The 17,147-nt window shown below is 36.2% G+C and overlaps 1 protein-coding gene across 1 annotated transcript; it reads left to right on the forward strand.

Annotated features, from left to right (window-relative positions):
- The first annotated feature begins 5,393 nt into the window (after window positions 1–5,393).
- Window positions 5,394–6,356, forward strand: LOC145999246 (uncharacterized). Its single transcript, XM_083136181.1, has one exon. The coding sequence runs from the start codon at window positions 5,394–5,396 to the stop codon at window positions 6,354–6,356; it is 963 nt and encodes a 320-aa protein (XP_082992307.1).
- The last annotated feature ends 10,791 nt before the right edge of the window (window positions 6,357–17,147 follow it).

Here is a 17,147-nt window from a genome sequence, read left to right on the forward strand (position 1 = left end):
TATTCAATTGCAATGTTCCATGAGTATCATCTTACTCTTCTGTTCAAAGGACTGACGATGAGTAATCTTGAATCAGGAATTATAGTGAGGACATTTTTAGACAAGCAGATAACATAAGAAATGGATATAGATATATTCTATTGCATATATGTAGATAAATATGGTACTGACAGAGAATGAAATGTTAATTTCTATGATATGATATGTAAAACTGGAAAAATGCAAGATATTTATTTAAATGAATTTTATTTAAATATTGAACACCCCCTTCCAGACACACACAGACACACACAGACAAACATGTATGCTTTCCCATGTTCCATTTTTTAAAACTCTATATTCTTATAATATTTTCCCATTTTCTTGAAATCCTGTTGCTGTTTTCTGATCCTTGACATAGTCGTATATTTAGTTTAATTCAGATTTACAGTTGTAGACATTCCTTCTGATTTGCTCACATATTTCTTGATTGATTTATTGATTTGGTGTTTTAAGTCCACTTTAGCTCATATATTTCTCTTTTACTAGTACATGTTATCAGTGTATGTGACATGTTTTATTGGAAATTGTGCCTCCGTGATGCATAACGTTAGTACAATGTGTGAAGGTAGGATTAGTCTGTTGCTAATCCATCACCTTCTTCCACTCTTCTGTTCATTTATAATTCTTAAGTGATATCATTATTGCTTTTGTGGCGTTCCTTGCAATAATTAATAATAATCTTACTAGTTTCTTTTCTATATTTCCAATAGATTTATTTAACTCTTTGCTGTTTGGACTTCAAAACCCTGTTTATGGTTGATAAATATAGAAGTTCATGTTCACAGTGTCTTTTCTTATCTCTTTGATGACAATAACTAATCCATTGTTTCTCTAATAGGGTGAAATCTATGAATTTTTGGAAATCACTTGACGCTTCTCATTTCTCTTTAACACTGATTGGCTATTAACTTGCACTGAAAGTGGTTACAAGTTCAGAACTATTTTCTGATTCAACAACCCTAACCCCCAAAACCAAGAACTTATTTGAACATCCATCTGACTCTCATAGTTTTTCAACTTTCAATCTACGATTTCAAGATCTATGCTTCAGTACTATTCAGAAAATTGTCATGGAAAACGAGAGCAACTCTTCAACTCAAACATTTCAAATATTAATCCCTCTCTGCTTCATATTCCTTCCTCTGATCTCATGGAGAGAACCCTTACCATCTTTCTTGAAAATTAACATAACAAGATTTGCATAGTGATTTCCACTTGAAAGCATTTTCAGAAAAGTTCGCCTACAACAAACATGAACATAAATGAGGATGATGTCCTCAAACACATTCATTCACATTAACTATCAATCATCTTCACTACAGCTGCTATTTCATCATTCCAGAAAGGCCATACTTAACCACAATAATACAAAAACATTTACAATAACCAGAGAATTTTTCATCAACATACATCACTGTAAAGACATGATACAGACTTTCCACAAAACTCAAAATTTCAATTTGTGATCGACCTCCTATTTTTATCTCTCGGCTTCAACAAGTCTATAGAAATCTATGAGAGTCATTCAAGTCAAACCAAGACTATCAATTTTTGAGAATAATGGTACACACCCACATGTATATAAATAACTTTACTTGTAAGAGACAAGTGTCTACCATTACTGCATGCAGGGCTAACATCGTGGGCAACATGAGTCACTTGTAAAACAAGATTGTAAGTAAAAACAAGGAATTGCATGTTATGATGAAATGTATTGTTTATGAATGTGTAATCCGACCAGCATTTATAAAGGACTTCATTCACAGTATGGTGATCAGACTCTTAACAGCAGTAAAATATTTGATTGGTGATAATGGTTTAAAGACAGCCAGCTGTATATCAGGTCAAGATGATCCTGGTCACTGCAGTCATTCCGTAACCACTATTTTTCATACAGGCTTTCAAACTTTCATCCATTTATTCAGTGAGTGCATCCTTGAATATCAGTGGATAATATGCCACAAACTTTCTGAACAGAGGCATCTGTCTGTGGAAAATTTGAACACAATCTCAAACACAGCTTGGTTTCATCACTAAATGCATTATATTGCTACAATACTATGCACGAGTACAGGTGCTCACCACACAATTTGCACCCCACAGGAACTCAGCTGGAAGTTACTGTCTCACACCCACTTGCAGTCCAGATCTTGCTTCAAGCGATTTTCATCTGTTTGCACTCTTAAAAGAGTTCCTCATATGTTAGCATTTCAGCAGTGTTGAAGAGGTTAAGCAAGCAGTCTGATCATGGTCTGACATACTGGCACATATTTCTACACTCTTTGTAAACACTAGTGAAATGCTGGTATAAGTGTATTGTGTAGAGAAAGGTTACATCGAGACCAAAAGTCACTTATGGACGTTCAAATGTATTCCATTATTCTAAAAAATCCAACGTCCCAGTTTGACTTGAACAACCCTTGTACATTCAGACCACAGAAGACAGCAACCCATTCACCCAAAAGTGTATGTATGCAACACCTAATGTCATTTACATTCTGATCTGCATCCTATGTAATGCCTTCCATCTTGGAGATACTGTTACAATTAAGTTATACTGTTTTTATGTGGCAGCTCTTTACTTGGCATGATAGCAATTTTCTGATGGGTCTTGTCAAAAATTAAACTTGACACGGTCTGTCATAAATAAGGTCTTGACATGAAGTGGTCCTCATGCAGAAGACATATTCTCACCTTTGGAAAGGTTCATACAAATACAGATATTTTAATATGCATGGTCCAAAGCTACAGAACTCTTTCTTTAATAATACCAGCTGGCAGTTGTGGTGTACAACAGAACACATTGAGATTTTGTGGCAGTTTATTTCTACTTAATATTTACAATTCATACACATGATGTTTCATGTTTAACTAGCTTCAATTTATCTTCAAAGAGATGAATATGAGTATTGATCACAGCAGTTAATTGTTACATAAGTAATGTGTTCTATTGTTGTGGATGCAAAGATTGCTATGGAGACAGCGGAGAATCCCAACAGCCTCTCCAGTTGATGGTGAATGGGAGTAGCAAAATCATTCAGCTTTCTCAATTTACAGAACAATATGATCGAGAGGGATGGCAAAAACTTGGCACTAATGAAGATAGCCTAGATAAGTAGAATGGAAGCAGCCTATATTTTGTTGAAAGTTGGTATTGTATGTGTTGGGCAATCTATAACTTTATTTAGAAAAATTATATTTCAGCTTTAATTACCACTTTTTGTTACTTTCAGGAAAGTATGTGTATATGTATTATATATTATAAATATTCTTATATAAAGAAATTAAAAATAAGAAAGTAGCCAGCCACCCTTTGTGGATTTCCCTATCTCCCGTGTCCCTTGCAATTGTTGATATTGCATGATATACGAAACACTCCATGGTGATGTGGTTAGCACAGCTCGCTATGGTGCCAGGTGTCTCGGGTTTAATTCCTGGTCTAGACTTTGGTGTCATTTCTTATTTCATAATGTCATCCTCATCTTCACGATTAGCCAAAGGTGGCAATAGTATTGGCCAGAAAGGATTTCCTGCTATCGATAGCGAACTCCGAATGAAAGGTTATCTTTCCAGGTGGTTGCCAGCTTGGGCTGAAATTTGCTAACTTCAGGAGAAACTCACATGGTTTGGTATAACCTTTCGCAGCTCAGTAATGGTCTGTCTCTTGGTGGTTGAGAGAAACTGGCATAGAGTTCCTACTGTGGGCACTCTTTGTTATTAGCCTCTACCATTTATATAAAAAGGAAATAAATAAATAAACACATCTTTAATCATAGTCAAGAGAACTGCATTTTTTTTTCTGTATTTGTAGATCCAGTTACTATAATAGCAGTATCTGGGGGTAGTATTCTGCCCTGGGGTTGCCATGAGTGTTAATATCATCATGTCATCACTCATCCTCATCATTGTGATTAGTCAAAAGTGGCAGAAAAGTGATGTTAAATAACAAACATTAAATCAACCAAATCAAACAAAAGGGAATATGCTGCTAACAAAGACTAGGTTCACTGCCATGGTCTACCCTCTTGTTGTCATATTCCAATTTAGCTAATTCAAATAATTCAAGAGTGGGGCAGTTGGAGTACCCTTACAGTATCATCACAAAGAATCACAATAGTGCCTGTGCTCTCTCGAATAATACGTTTTAAAACAGGTAATTGTTTAATGTTGTGCCACAAACAAGTGATTCAACTGTGTTATGGTAGTCATTTTCTTTTCACAGTAAGCTTGCGTTTGAAATTTTGGTTTATTTCTTTTGTAGTAAATATACAAATGGAGATGTATCGCGAATATAGATTCCTTTTCTTTTCTTTCTTCTATATTAATGTAATAACCATTATGGAAAACTGTGCGTTTACTCACTAAAATATATAAAAAATAAAAAAAGTTAAAAAACCTTACGTGAGTGAGTATAAAAGTTTTGCAGACGACGTTTCACGAAGCTACGCTTCGCTTCTTCAGGTCACTTATCAGTATTTAAAATACTTCGTCAAGAACATAAGAAATCCAGGATTAGGTTAAAAGGGGGTGATAGGATATGGAATTAAAAATACCTGAAGTTAAAAATGCCATGTAGGCTAAGAAATAAATCTAAATGATTAGTGCCCGTACTACCATATTGAAGGATTGGCTGTAGTAGCATACAAATGCTACATTCCTTCCAATGAAAACTCCACAGACTCAGAAGCAGCACGGGCCACTTCCGTAATGTAGTTAAGAAGGGGATAGAAACCAGTTTGACTCTTCCGCGATCAGAAAAGAAGAAACTTATTGAACATTGTAAGAAGGGTGAACTTCCTATCGCTTTCGGTATTCCGAAAACACATAAGGAAGGGATCCCGTTGAGACCGATTATACCCATGTATTCTCATCCAGGGTATAAACTAGCGAAAATATTAGTAGAGAGGCTAAGGGAGGTTGGAGGAAAGACCGAATTCAGTGTTGAGAATTCATGGGAAGTGAAGAAGAGATTGGAGGGGATAAACCTAGACGAGGAGGATGAAATTCGTAGCTTTGATGTCGTTAATTTGTATCCTAGCGTTCCTCGAGATAAAGCCGCAGATTGTCTTCAGAGATGGGTTATGGATAAGGGAATTGATGTTGTGACAGCCTGGGAGTTCGTTCGGTGGTTTCATTTAGTATCAGGATATAATTATTTCTGTTTCAATGGAAAAATTTATAGGCAGATTCAGGGACTGGCTGTTTCGGGAATAGTTTCCAGCATATTCCTCCATTACCTTGAGAAAGATTCACTGAGTGAGGTTAACAATGATATCAAATATTTTTGTAGATATGTTGATGACATCTTGATTATCGGGAAAAAAGAAAAATTGGATTGTATTTTCGAAATTATGGGAGGACAGGACGATAGAATAAAATTCACATGTGAGGTAGAAAATGAAGGAGTAATCAACTACTTGGATTTGAGGATTGAACGGGTTAATGGCAGTGTTCGAACCGGGGTTTACCACAAAAAGTTAGCAGGGGACAGATTTATGCATCGAGATTCTGAACACTCAAAAAGAATTAAGAATAATATATACATGAACTTCTACATTCGGGCTGGGAGACTTTGTAATTGTAGGGAGGAGAGAGAGAAAGAAGAAAATTGGATTATGAGGGTAGGGTTAAGAAACGGTTATAAAGTAGAGGAAATGAGGAGAATAAAGAGGGGGGCTCTTAAAGTCTTGAATAATGAAGGTAGAAAGAAGGGGATAAGTAAGAATAACGAGGTAGGGGAAATAGTATACAAATACGTCGGCATTCCGTATGTAAAAGGGGTATCCGAAAAGTTTGACAAAATTCTAAAAGGCTTCAGGATAAAAGGGGGAATGAGAGCTCCCCGAAATATCGAGAAATTTTTTACTGAATATAAAAAGGATGGAAAAGGGCGAAAAGATGTCAGAGACGAGAAGGGCGTATATAAGATTACCTGTTCCTGTAATAAAGCGTACATTGGACAAACTGGAAGAAGCATGGGAACCCGTTGGGACGAGCATGACAAGGATATCAGGGAACTATCCCCGAAAACCGGGCTTTCTGAACATATTTTAGAATTTAACCATATGGTTGATAAAAGAGAAGTTGTAAAAAGGGTACATAAACAACCTGATTTGAACGTTCACGAGGCCGCAAATATTTGTGTTGATAGAGGGAAAAAATTAAACAGAGACGACGGTAACCTGAACGAAGCCTGGATTCACATGTTTAAGCGTTGGGGAAATAATAGGAGTGAATCTGTTAAATTCCATGTCACGCCGGAAGTGGCCCGTGCTGCTTCTGAGTCTGTGGAGTTTTCATTGGAAGGAATGTAGCATTTGTATGCTACTACAGCCAATCCTTCAATATGGTAGTACGGGCACTAATCATTTAGATTTATTTCTTAGCCTACATGGCATTTTTAACTTCAGGTATTTTTAATTCCATATCCTATCACCCCCTTTTAACCTAATCCTGGATTTCTTATGTTCTTGACGAAGTATTTTAAATACTGATAAGTGACCTGAAGAAGCGAAGCGTAGCTTCGTGAAACGTCATCTGCAAAACTTTTATACTCACTCACGTAAGTTTTTTAACTTTTTTATTTTTTATATTAATATAATCGCTTTTGCATAAGAAATGAATGTGAATAAAAGATTCAATTATATTAAGTAAATATTTTGGAAGTGCAAAGAACTTTGTGACGTCACAGGTTGAATAATCCTACCAATGGCACTGACATAACTTAATATCAGTTAAATGTTATTGTTGATCAGAAAAGCTAATTGTTATGCATACTTTTGAAGCAAGTTTCATTGTTGTGGTTGGTAAGGATACTATGGTTACACAAATCACAGAGATTATTCATGAGATCAATGATATGAAATGATCAGAGTTCTATCGCTTACAAGTCACAATGAAGATAACCTAATCATAATGAAGGAAGCCTACAATGCAATCAGCAGTGGAATGCAGACAGCACTTGAATTTAAAGGTTTGATGATTAATTTCTTGTGTTAAGTCTTCTTTATGCACAAATATGCTAATCGGGACAGTATCTATATTTTAAAGTGCAATCCGAATCACTGTGCCATGTGCCTCCTATGGGTATCGAACCCGAGACCCCTTGATTACAAATTTATATTATACCATGTAATATTAAATCACATAATATTTGTTTGCTATAAATAGCAGAACATACATATTGCATTGGATGGTTTTCATTACTATGCAGTTGCATGGCTTTTCATTGAAAGATGAATGATCTTCTAGTGTACATGCTTCGAAAAACAAAAAATACAAACAGAAAATGTTTATCGTGCCACAAATCTTCCTTGAAAGTTAAATGATAAAATAAAGAACTAGAAAATCTACTTAAGATTTGTTTTAAAATATCCATTTTTTTCTAGAATCAATTTGTGAGGAGTAAAAGTTAATAAGATCACTTTTACATTATATATAACTAATGAACAAGACACACCTCTACAAATGTTAAAAAAATGAAGTAATGTATTAATGGATGTTTTTCAATTCACCATTTGTAAAGGTAAAAACATACAAATGAATCAGAACATGGTCGTAACTTGGGACTAAATTTTGGGGAACATATTCGAACATGAGGCTTCACTTTTTGAAGAGAGTCGGAACGTTTTCTATCTCATAAAATAAGAATACATATTATTTGCTAAATAACAGTTACATTTGTGAAATCACAAATATTACTCCTCTATCACTTCACTTCTCAGGTCCAAAGATGTTAACACTCTTAGCTCTTAACACCTAAATTTTAATAAACTTAAAATTTTGCAAGATCAAGTGCCCCTGCTTGCATTATTCCAAGTTACGCCTATGAATCAGAACTGAACCAATATTTTGATTGCAAAATTTCTGCATTTGAACTTGCCCATACACAACTTAACTCAACAAAGAAGTTTCTATAAAAAGGTGCAGCACTAAGATAACATGTGTTAGCAAACAAGATATCAAAAGATTCCATAATATGTATTTGGGACACGCCATGAAAAGTGGTCCTATTCCACATAAATAAAAAAAATAAAAATCTTCATGAAATTTTTGTGGTACACGTTTTTTTTCTTCTTGACAGTCTTAGAGCTCCGTCACTTGCAATTTCAGATTTTTCATTTTTTTCCGGTAGGTTGTCACTCACTTCATCTTCACAGTAGAGCACATTACACAAGGATTCTTTACTCACCTTTTTGGTAGTATTGCTTGTTACCTTTTCCCTTTCAACTGCACCTTTTTCAGTTATCTTCTCGAGATGATTTTCACTATCCAGCACTTGCACTAGGATTGTTTCCTTCTTATTTCCAGTAGAGTGAGGTGCAGGGAGGACTATGGTAACATTGCTGTTTTGTGAGGATGTGTTGTTCAGCAGTAAGCAGAGTTTATTACACAGAACGTCCTTGCATCTTCTGTTCAGATGCTGACCATGGGTCAGCCCTTCTCTACCAATGTCGTTGATACTCAACATTTTTACTGTGGGGAAGAATTTGCACACTTTTGAGATTTTTGAGTTTACCCTTTCAATTTCCATGTTTACACAAGAGGTTGGAATGAGATCATACCTATATGGGACTTCTGTAACAATGACATTTGTGTTTTGTACACTTTTGAGGCACTTATTTTTTAGCACTATCACATTTTTTGCCTCATTTTTGGCGACATCGTTTAATCCACCCATTATGATTACACAGTCTTTGCTTCCGTAGTTCTTGCACATGTAAGCTGCTGATTTCACTACTTCATTCAGTGGAGCCCCTGGTTTAGTGTATCCAGTTATTTCATAATTATTGCATTTTTCTGACATTTTTTATGCAATATCACGACTATGGCTATCCCCTAAAATTAAGACCTTGCCTTTGAACTGTTTATTTGGGTTAAATTTGTTTTGCTTTTTGAGTTTACCAGTTTCGTTACCATTTTCTTTTTTGCTTGGCTCGGTTAAGTTGACAGATTTTGTTGTTGAGGGGTTAGCTTCTGCATTGTATAGTACCTCATATGGATTACGGTGGCCGCGGTGGCTCAGTCGGTAATGCGTCTGACTACCATGCTAAAGGTCCCGGGTTCGATCCCCGGCCGGTTCAAATCCGGGAACTTTTCTAACGATGGAAGCGGCCCCGGCGCCCACCCAGCGTCGAATAACATGGGTACCTGGGGGAAACCCTGGGGGGTAAAGGCGGTCAGGGGCGTGATGCTGATCACATCACCCCCACTCACGACCGGATCAAGAAAGTGTGGGGCATTACCCCCACACCCCCTATATGCCTTCATGGCATGGTGCTATGCACAGGGGAGCACTTTACCTTTTTTTTTACTCATATGGATTACGATGTATAAATTGGTTTGATACCTTGTAGTTTTGTCCGTTTGTGCTGGTACACAAATTCATTACTGTTTTTTTGCTTACATTACCCTTGACTACTTCTCTCCACACATTTTCCCCTTGTTGTCATTTTTTCGTTTTTAGCAGTTCAAGTTTATCTGTTTCAAGCAGTTTTATGATTTCGTCTTTAGACGTTAGCTCCAGTTTCAGTCTTTCCATTTCTCGTATCATTCACTTGGAATCACAGCAGCCTGGCAGTTTTCTTCTATCATGTTTCACTCACTCTCACGCTATTTTACCTGTTACTTCAGCTCTGTAGTATCTTTATATGTTCCCAACGAGTATGTAGTATGCCTGACGGACTTTTAGTGTGTATTTCAATGAAGATTTGGAAATATGTAGTTTGAAAAAAAGACTGTTTCAAGTAAATTTTATGCACAGATAAGATTGTGGAATATACATAAAGTTTAAAAAGGAATAGAAATCATCCAGGATTGTCCTCACTGAGAATCACCCAAGAAGGTTCTGAAAATTTCAGAGCCAAATAAATTGAAAGTGAACACAATGCATATAATTAACAATGTGTTCTACATGAACATCACCAGTACGATTTGATTTGTGCTTCCTATTATACTCTTACATCATTTCTTACTTTGATCTAGAGAACCCATTCACATGGCAAGAAGAAGTGGAAGAAACACAGTGCATCATATCTTGGAGTAACTAATCAGTTACCCTCCTTCACTGAGTCAAGATGGGAGAAGAACATGTTGAGGTAAGACATTTCCTATACTCTCTCTCTTTGTTATTGTTCCCTTTCCTCTCTTTTAGTTGATTTGCTTTCTATTCTTTTCCTCCATTCTCCTTTGTGAATTTATTTCCTTCAATTCCTCCATTTCTCGACTCAGTTCTTCCTATCTCTCCTACCATAGGTGGATATTCTTCCTCCAATCTCCTACCATTCTCATTGAAGGACTCAGTACAACAACTGAAATAGAAAAATAACAACCATCATCAAAATCTCCTCCCTCAGTGAACTCACTTCTTTCCATCAACAGTTCCCTGGATGAGCGCATTATGTGGTAGATTTAAGATTGCCATAGAAGTTTCTATGTTCGATTCATTGCCGGGGGATTGGATGTTCATTATGCTTCATGACTCGTCATCACTGGTCCTCATCAACACCAAAACTGACAAGGAATCCACCAAGCGGAATCCCCCCCCCTCCCCACACCTATGCCGACAAGCTCCATGGAATGTGTCATCCAGCATGTGCTCAACGCCTACCCTTGGTTTTTGTTGATGGAAGAGGAAGTGAATGAAGCTGTTGAGAACTTTGTTGAAATTCTGCATGCCACGATAAAAGACTTCGTGCCCGCTGCGAGATTGAGATCTACCAAATAACCCATCTGGTTCGACAGAGAAGTTCTCTCTCTGTGTTAAAAAATAAAAAAAAAACAGGCTTGGTACCTAAGGAAGCAGCACCGTAATGTTCACACTAACGGTAACTATTGTGACATCAGACGTCACTCAAAATACCTACTCAAAAAAAATATAGTAAACATATAAATAACATAACAACCAAATGTACTACAAACCCAAAGAGATTCTTCACATTACTAAATTCAAGAAAACAAAGCCTACATATACCTAAAGAAATTGTTCATAATACTGATATTGCTAGTGGAGAAGAAAGAGCCGAACTTATTTCATGTGCCTTGTGTGCACACTGAATACCACAGCTAAATTCGAGGGTTATGGGTTCCTTTCTTAGGAATGTAAATCAGAAAGCAGAGCTATATGCCAATAGATATAAGGATGAGAATCTATATTCTGAAGTCTTCACAATTACAAAGATGATATGCTTAAAATTCTCAATACAAAATGTTATTCTTCTTCTTCTATGAAAGAGGTTGGCTTCTTCTTCTTTCTTCTAATGGAAAGGTCTTCTTCTTCTTCTTCTTCTTCTAGGAAAGAGGTTGGCTTCTTCTTTCTTCTAATGAAATGGTAAACTTCTTCTTCTTCTAGGAAAGAGGTTGGCTTCTTCTTCTTTCTTCTATGACAGGATTAACTATTTCTTCTATTCTTCTGAACAATGATTAAATATCTCTTATATTAGTCTGTACAAAGATCATCTATTTCTTCTATCCTTCTGTACAACGATTAAATCTCTCTTCTATTCTTCTGTAGAAGGATCATCTATTTCTTCTATTCTTATGTACAACCATTAAATATCTCTTCTATTCTTCTGTAGAAGGATCACCTATTTCTTCCATTCTTATGTACAACAATTAAATATCTCTTCTATTCTTCTGCAGAATGATCACCTATTTCTTCCATTCTTATGTACAACAATTAAATATCTCTTCTATTCTTCTGCAGAAGGATTATCTATTTCAAATATTCTTCTATACAAGGATCATCTATTTGTTCTCGGGGCCTCCCCGATGGCGCAGTGGTAGCATCGTCGCCTTGTAATCAAGGGGTCCCAGGTTCAATACTTGGTGGAGGCACATAGTGGTTCGGATTCCACTTTAAACTGTTGGTCCAGTCCAGATTAGCCTTACAGTGCATAAAGTGAACTTAAAACACCAAATTAACCAATTAACCAATCTATTTGTTCTGTAGAAGGATTATCTATATCTTCTCTATCTCTTATATAGAAGGAATTAACTACTACTTCTATTCTTACTTAGAAAATTAACTTCTTCTTTCTTCTATGAAATATCAACTTCTTCTGGCATGAAGCCCAAATACCAATAGCAAGAGTCAATATACTTTGAGGCGACAAATCTGGATAGTGTCACCGAGCTAACGACCAAAGGGACAACCCAGGTTCGCTAATGTAAGAGTGCTACCTATGGTCCAGTGCGACTAAAGTCAGCTAGCACAACCGTAGTTCTTTGGGGCGACAAATATCAATATAGCGCCACCAAGGGGGAAACAACCAAAAACCTGAGGATGCGTTCCTCCTCGTCAGAGATAAAAGACAGGGATTCAAATTGACATCTTGATTTCCTTACTCTCCTATATGTCTAATTCATGAGTATTTTATTAATCATAATAATTTCTCTATTATTTTATGTTCCTTATTTTATATTTACAATGGTTTAACCTGTATCATTATCTTTCATTTGTTTTGTTTAATATAATCACTTTCTGTTTCCTCTAATTTCATCAATCGATTTACTTTCCACCTTTCCGTCCCACTGCCACCTATTGTTGCTTCCTCCAACTAATTCTTCCTATCATAAATCGTAAATTTCTTCTACATAAATTATCATCCATATTTAACTTCCATGGAAAATTTCTCTCTTTACTGCATGACTACCTCCATGAGCATGAACAATGAGTTGTTCTCTCAGGTATCTCTTCTAACTTTCTTCCTCTCTTGCCTGAAGTTCCTCAGTGGAGTGTCTTAGGCATGGGGGTGAAACTCATATGCCCGTACTTGTGACTTTGCGACATTAGCAACATCTAACCATTGGTACAAGGAGTTAATGGTCAGGTTGCTTGTGTACTGGCATGCAAGATGGCAGTGAAGGCCTGCTTGCGTTTTGTTGTAGGGCCTCTTTTTATCTCTCAACGCGCTACCAACTTCGTGTTCTGACATCAGAGGTAGAGTGACGACGTTGTTAGTTTAGGTTCTTTAGGTTTGGTTCTCTTAGCATAAATACCCTGCAAATTTATTATTTATACTAAGTGAACAAAAACCTAACAAGCCTAACCTAACAAATTAATCACTTAGCATTACAATGAAATCTTTCCGTGGTGATGTCAGAACGGAAGATTGGTAGCACGTTGTGCGATAAGAGAGACCCTTTGCTTTGTCTACGCTGCTTTTGTTACGGTCTTTTGTAGTTTGCTGCCAGCTGAAGATGCTCGAACATCATGCTTAGAGCGAAGTGTAACTTCTGATTCACGTGCTGAAAAATCTTCATATTATTGCCTATTTGTGTATTTGATTTTGTTGTCATGTTTGTTCTAACGTGATTCTATTCGCTTGTCTTTGTCTGTGTCCCAATTATTTGTTCCGTGTTTGTCAACTGTATAAACATCGTGCTTGGAGCGAAACGGAAATCCTGATTCATGTGCTGAAAAATTTTCACATTGTTGCTTATTCGTTTATTTGGTTTTGTTGTCGCGTTTTTTCTAACGTGATTGTATTCACTTGTAATTGCCCATGTCTTAATTATTTGTTTCATGTTCCTCAACTGTACGATTTGTGGAAATAACTCGTTGCCATGTAAAAGATTGTAAACTGGCTGAGTAGCAAAAATTATTTCGATTCCCAACAGATGCATAAATCATTGATACTCCCTAAACAAATACACAAATGGTGGGTTAAATATAACTTTTGTGGTAAAATATCAGTATATTTGGCCTGATAGATCTAATAAAAATTCACATTTTAGATCCCGTCTCTGGTTGCATCTTTTCTACGTGCCCCAGCCAGCCAAGGCGTTTGGCTCTTATTTCACTTGTTATGCTTGGGTTCTGGTAAAGTGTAGTTAGTTCTTCGTTTGTCCTGATTCTCCAGATGCAATGTTCATTCATTGGTCCATATATCTTATGTAAAACCTTCTTCTCCAACATATCTAGCCTTTCTTCTTCTTTTCTTGTCAGACACCAAGTTTCCGACCCATACATCACTATTGGTCTCATTATGGTTCTGTACAGTCTTAGTTTCAGCTTTTGGTTCACTTGTGACGCTTTTAATATATTTCCAAATTCATGATAGCATCTGTTGCCTGCTGTTATTCTTGCTTTTACCTCTTCGGCAATGTTATTATCTTCTGTTATTGTTGAACCTTGATATTTGAAATTTCCAACTCGTTCAGACTATTGACTGCGTGTTTCAAACTCATTTATAGTTTGATACCTGATCTTGTTTCTTGTTGTTATCATGTACAGAATTATCCTGGTTTATTTCCAGTCCAATCTCATGTCCACCTTGTAATTGTGCTTCTAGTGCTTTTGGTGGTCTGCTTAGTAAGGCAATGTCATCAGCAAATGCAAGGTATTGTATTGTCTATTTAAGATGGTTCCTCCAGGATTTATTTCAATCTTTCTATTTGCATGGTCCAAACTTATGTTAAACAGCAGTGTGGAGAGGCTATCCCCTTGTCGTAGTTCTTTTGCAATTGGAATTTCTTCTGATAGTTGGTTGGTTTTCTATTCTAATTTTGCACTTCAAATTTTCCTGGGACCTCTCTCATTATCTTATAGAGTTTTTCTCTTTGTATAAAGTCAAATGTATGTTAATATTGTGTTCAAAACTTTTCTCTAATACCATTCTTAATACAAAGTTTGGTCTATAGTTGATCTATTACTTCTAAATCCACACTGGTGGTCTCTATGTATGGTTCTAGTCTTCTTGACAGAATTTTTGTAAATATTTTGTATGTCACATTAAGGAGAGATATGCCCCTATAATTCTTAAAACATGTCTTGTCATTCCTTTTGTGTATCAGACATATTATTGCTACTGTCCACCCCTTTGGCATTTTCAGCTTTTTTCCAGATCTGTTTAATAAGCTCAAAGATTTGTTTCTATAGTTCTGCTCCTCCATTTTTTAGCCTTTCAACAGGAATTTCATCTTTTACTGGTGCTTTCTTATTATTAAAGCTTTGAATGGCTTCTGTGACATTCTTTAGTTTAGGCAAGTCTTGTTCTTCATCCCATTGTTGGTCATTTCTTATTTCTGATAACCTATTTTCATTTTTATCGAATCCTAATAATTATTTAAAATATTCTGCCCATCTACTTATTATTTTCTTTTTATCTCCAATAAGATTTCTTTCATTATCTTTGCACAGATTTGTTCGCGGTTGGAATCCTTTGTTGTAGTTTGCCATCCTTTGATACATATTCTTTATATCTTTTTTATTATGTAGTTCATTTAGTTCTATTAGTTTTTCTTTTTCCCACTGCCGTTTTTTTCTTTTACATTCTCTTTTGGCTTCTCTTCCTTTCACTATCCAATTCCCTACACTTGCACTGGCCTTCCTTTGGAGAACTTTATTTCTAGCTACATTTCTTTAATCTAATGCTTTTTGGCAACTCTCGTCAAACCATTCATTTCTATTAGTTTTCTTTTCCCATCCTATTGTCTCTTCTGCTGTTTTCTGGATGTTTTCCTTTATCCTTTTCCATTTTTCTTCTATTGTTACAGGATTTTGTATATTTTCAAAATTTTGTTTCAATCTGATTTGATTTTCTCTTTTCTTCTCTAGATTTTTTATCAACAGTTGCACATTATATTTAGTCTGTCTAATCCCTTGTTCTTTCTTTGTGTTTGAGATCTGCTGTTTCTATCTGAAGGTTTTACACTGTAATGATCAGAGTCTATATCTGCTCCTCTATAGCTCTGTACGTCTAATATATCACTGCAATATCTTCTGTCTATTAATGTATGGTCTATCTGATTGTTTGTCACACCATCTGGAGACTGCCAGGTACCTTTATTTATGTTTTTGTGTGGGAATGTCATGCTACTCACAATCATATTTTTACTGGTAGCAAAATCTACAAGTTTTTCTCCATTCTAATTAAAGTTTACGTGTAAGCTATACTTCCCAATAGTTTAGTTATATACATCTTCTCTTCCTGTCTTGGTGTTGAAGTCTCCAAGAATTATTATAACTTGTTTTGGCTGTTTATTATATATGCTTTCCAGCTGCTCATAAAAGTAATCTTTGTCCATTTCTTCTGCTTACTCAGTTGGTGCACATACAGTACAAGTGTGAATCTATCTTTCCTCCTATCTATGCCTCTTCTTGTTTATTTATTTATTTATTTATTTATTTACTTCTTCTTTTGGATGGCGAAGTTAAGGCACAAGCCTTTTCTTACACTTAACCATCTCTACTTCACATTTTACAAATTTAGTTGAAATATCTAACAGTTTCCGAAATATAAAAGATCAAAATACCAAAGAAAATAAAAAACACAAAAAGAAAAAACACCAAAAGAAAGGAGAAAAAACACAAAAAAGACAAAAACAAAAAAGAAAAAACACAAAAAAGAAAGAGAAAAGAAACTAAAAGACAAAACACAAAAATACACATATATGCTGTAAGAAACGTAAAAGAGAAGAAGAGTTTCTTATGCCATTGGGGAGGTCGTTCCATGCTCTGGTGGCAGTGACCGTGAAGGAATTTCCGTAAAACGCTGTCTTGTGGGACGGGATGGTGAGCAGGGAGTTGTTTCGTGAACGGGTAGCAAAGGTGTGTGCTGTGCTTAGGGGTTGAAATCGTGAAAATAAGTAAGGGGGTTCTCTTGAATGCACTATTTTGTAGAGCGCTGTAAGAGCGTGGAAGCGACGGCGTGTTGAAAGGTCGAACCAGCCTAGGTCTTTGAAAGCCGGGGTAAGGTGGTCAAAATGTTTGATGTTATAAATAAAACGTACACATGCATTTTGTATTCGCTGTAGACGTCTTGCTAGTTCACCATTGAGGTCAACATATGTCAAGTTGCAGTAGTCTATTTGCGACAAAACTAGCGATTCCACGAGTGTTTTCTTTACCTCTTGTGGTAAGATGTTTTTTAGGTGGTACAGTGAGTGTAAGCTGCATAAGATTTTTTGCATATGGCCTTCACATGGTCACTCCAGGTGAGGTTTTCGTCCACAACAATTCCCAGGTCTTTGACCAAAAGTGATAGTGAAATGTGGAATTCCTTCCTCATATTTTCTTCTGTTATCCTCGGTTGACTCAGTTCTTCCTATATCCTTCCCTAGTCCCTCGTGGAACTTCCCATCCCCTTTCTTCCTCTGCAAGG

This window comes from Lepisma saccharinum, chromosome 15 (genome assembly GCF_977018435.1).
Source record: "Lepisma saccharinum chromosome 15, izLepSacc3.1, whole genome shotgun sequence".
In the NCBI taxonomy this organism is placed as follows: Eukaryota; Metazoa; Arthropoda; class Insecta; order Zygentoma; family Lepismatidae; genus Lepisma; species Lepisma saccharinum.

What these genes read in the sequence shown, in the direction of transcription:
- LOC145999246 (XM_083136181.1), top strand. Translation starts at nt 5,394, where the DNA reads ATGGGAGGACAGGACGATAGAATAAAATTCACATGTGAGGTAGAAAAT.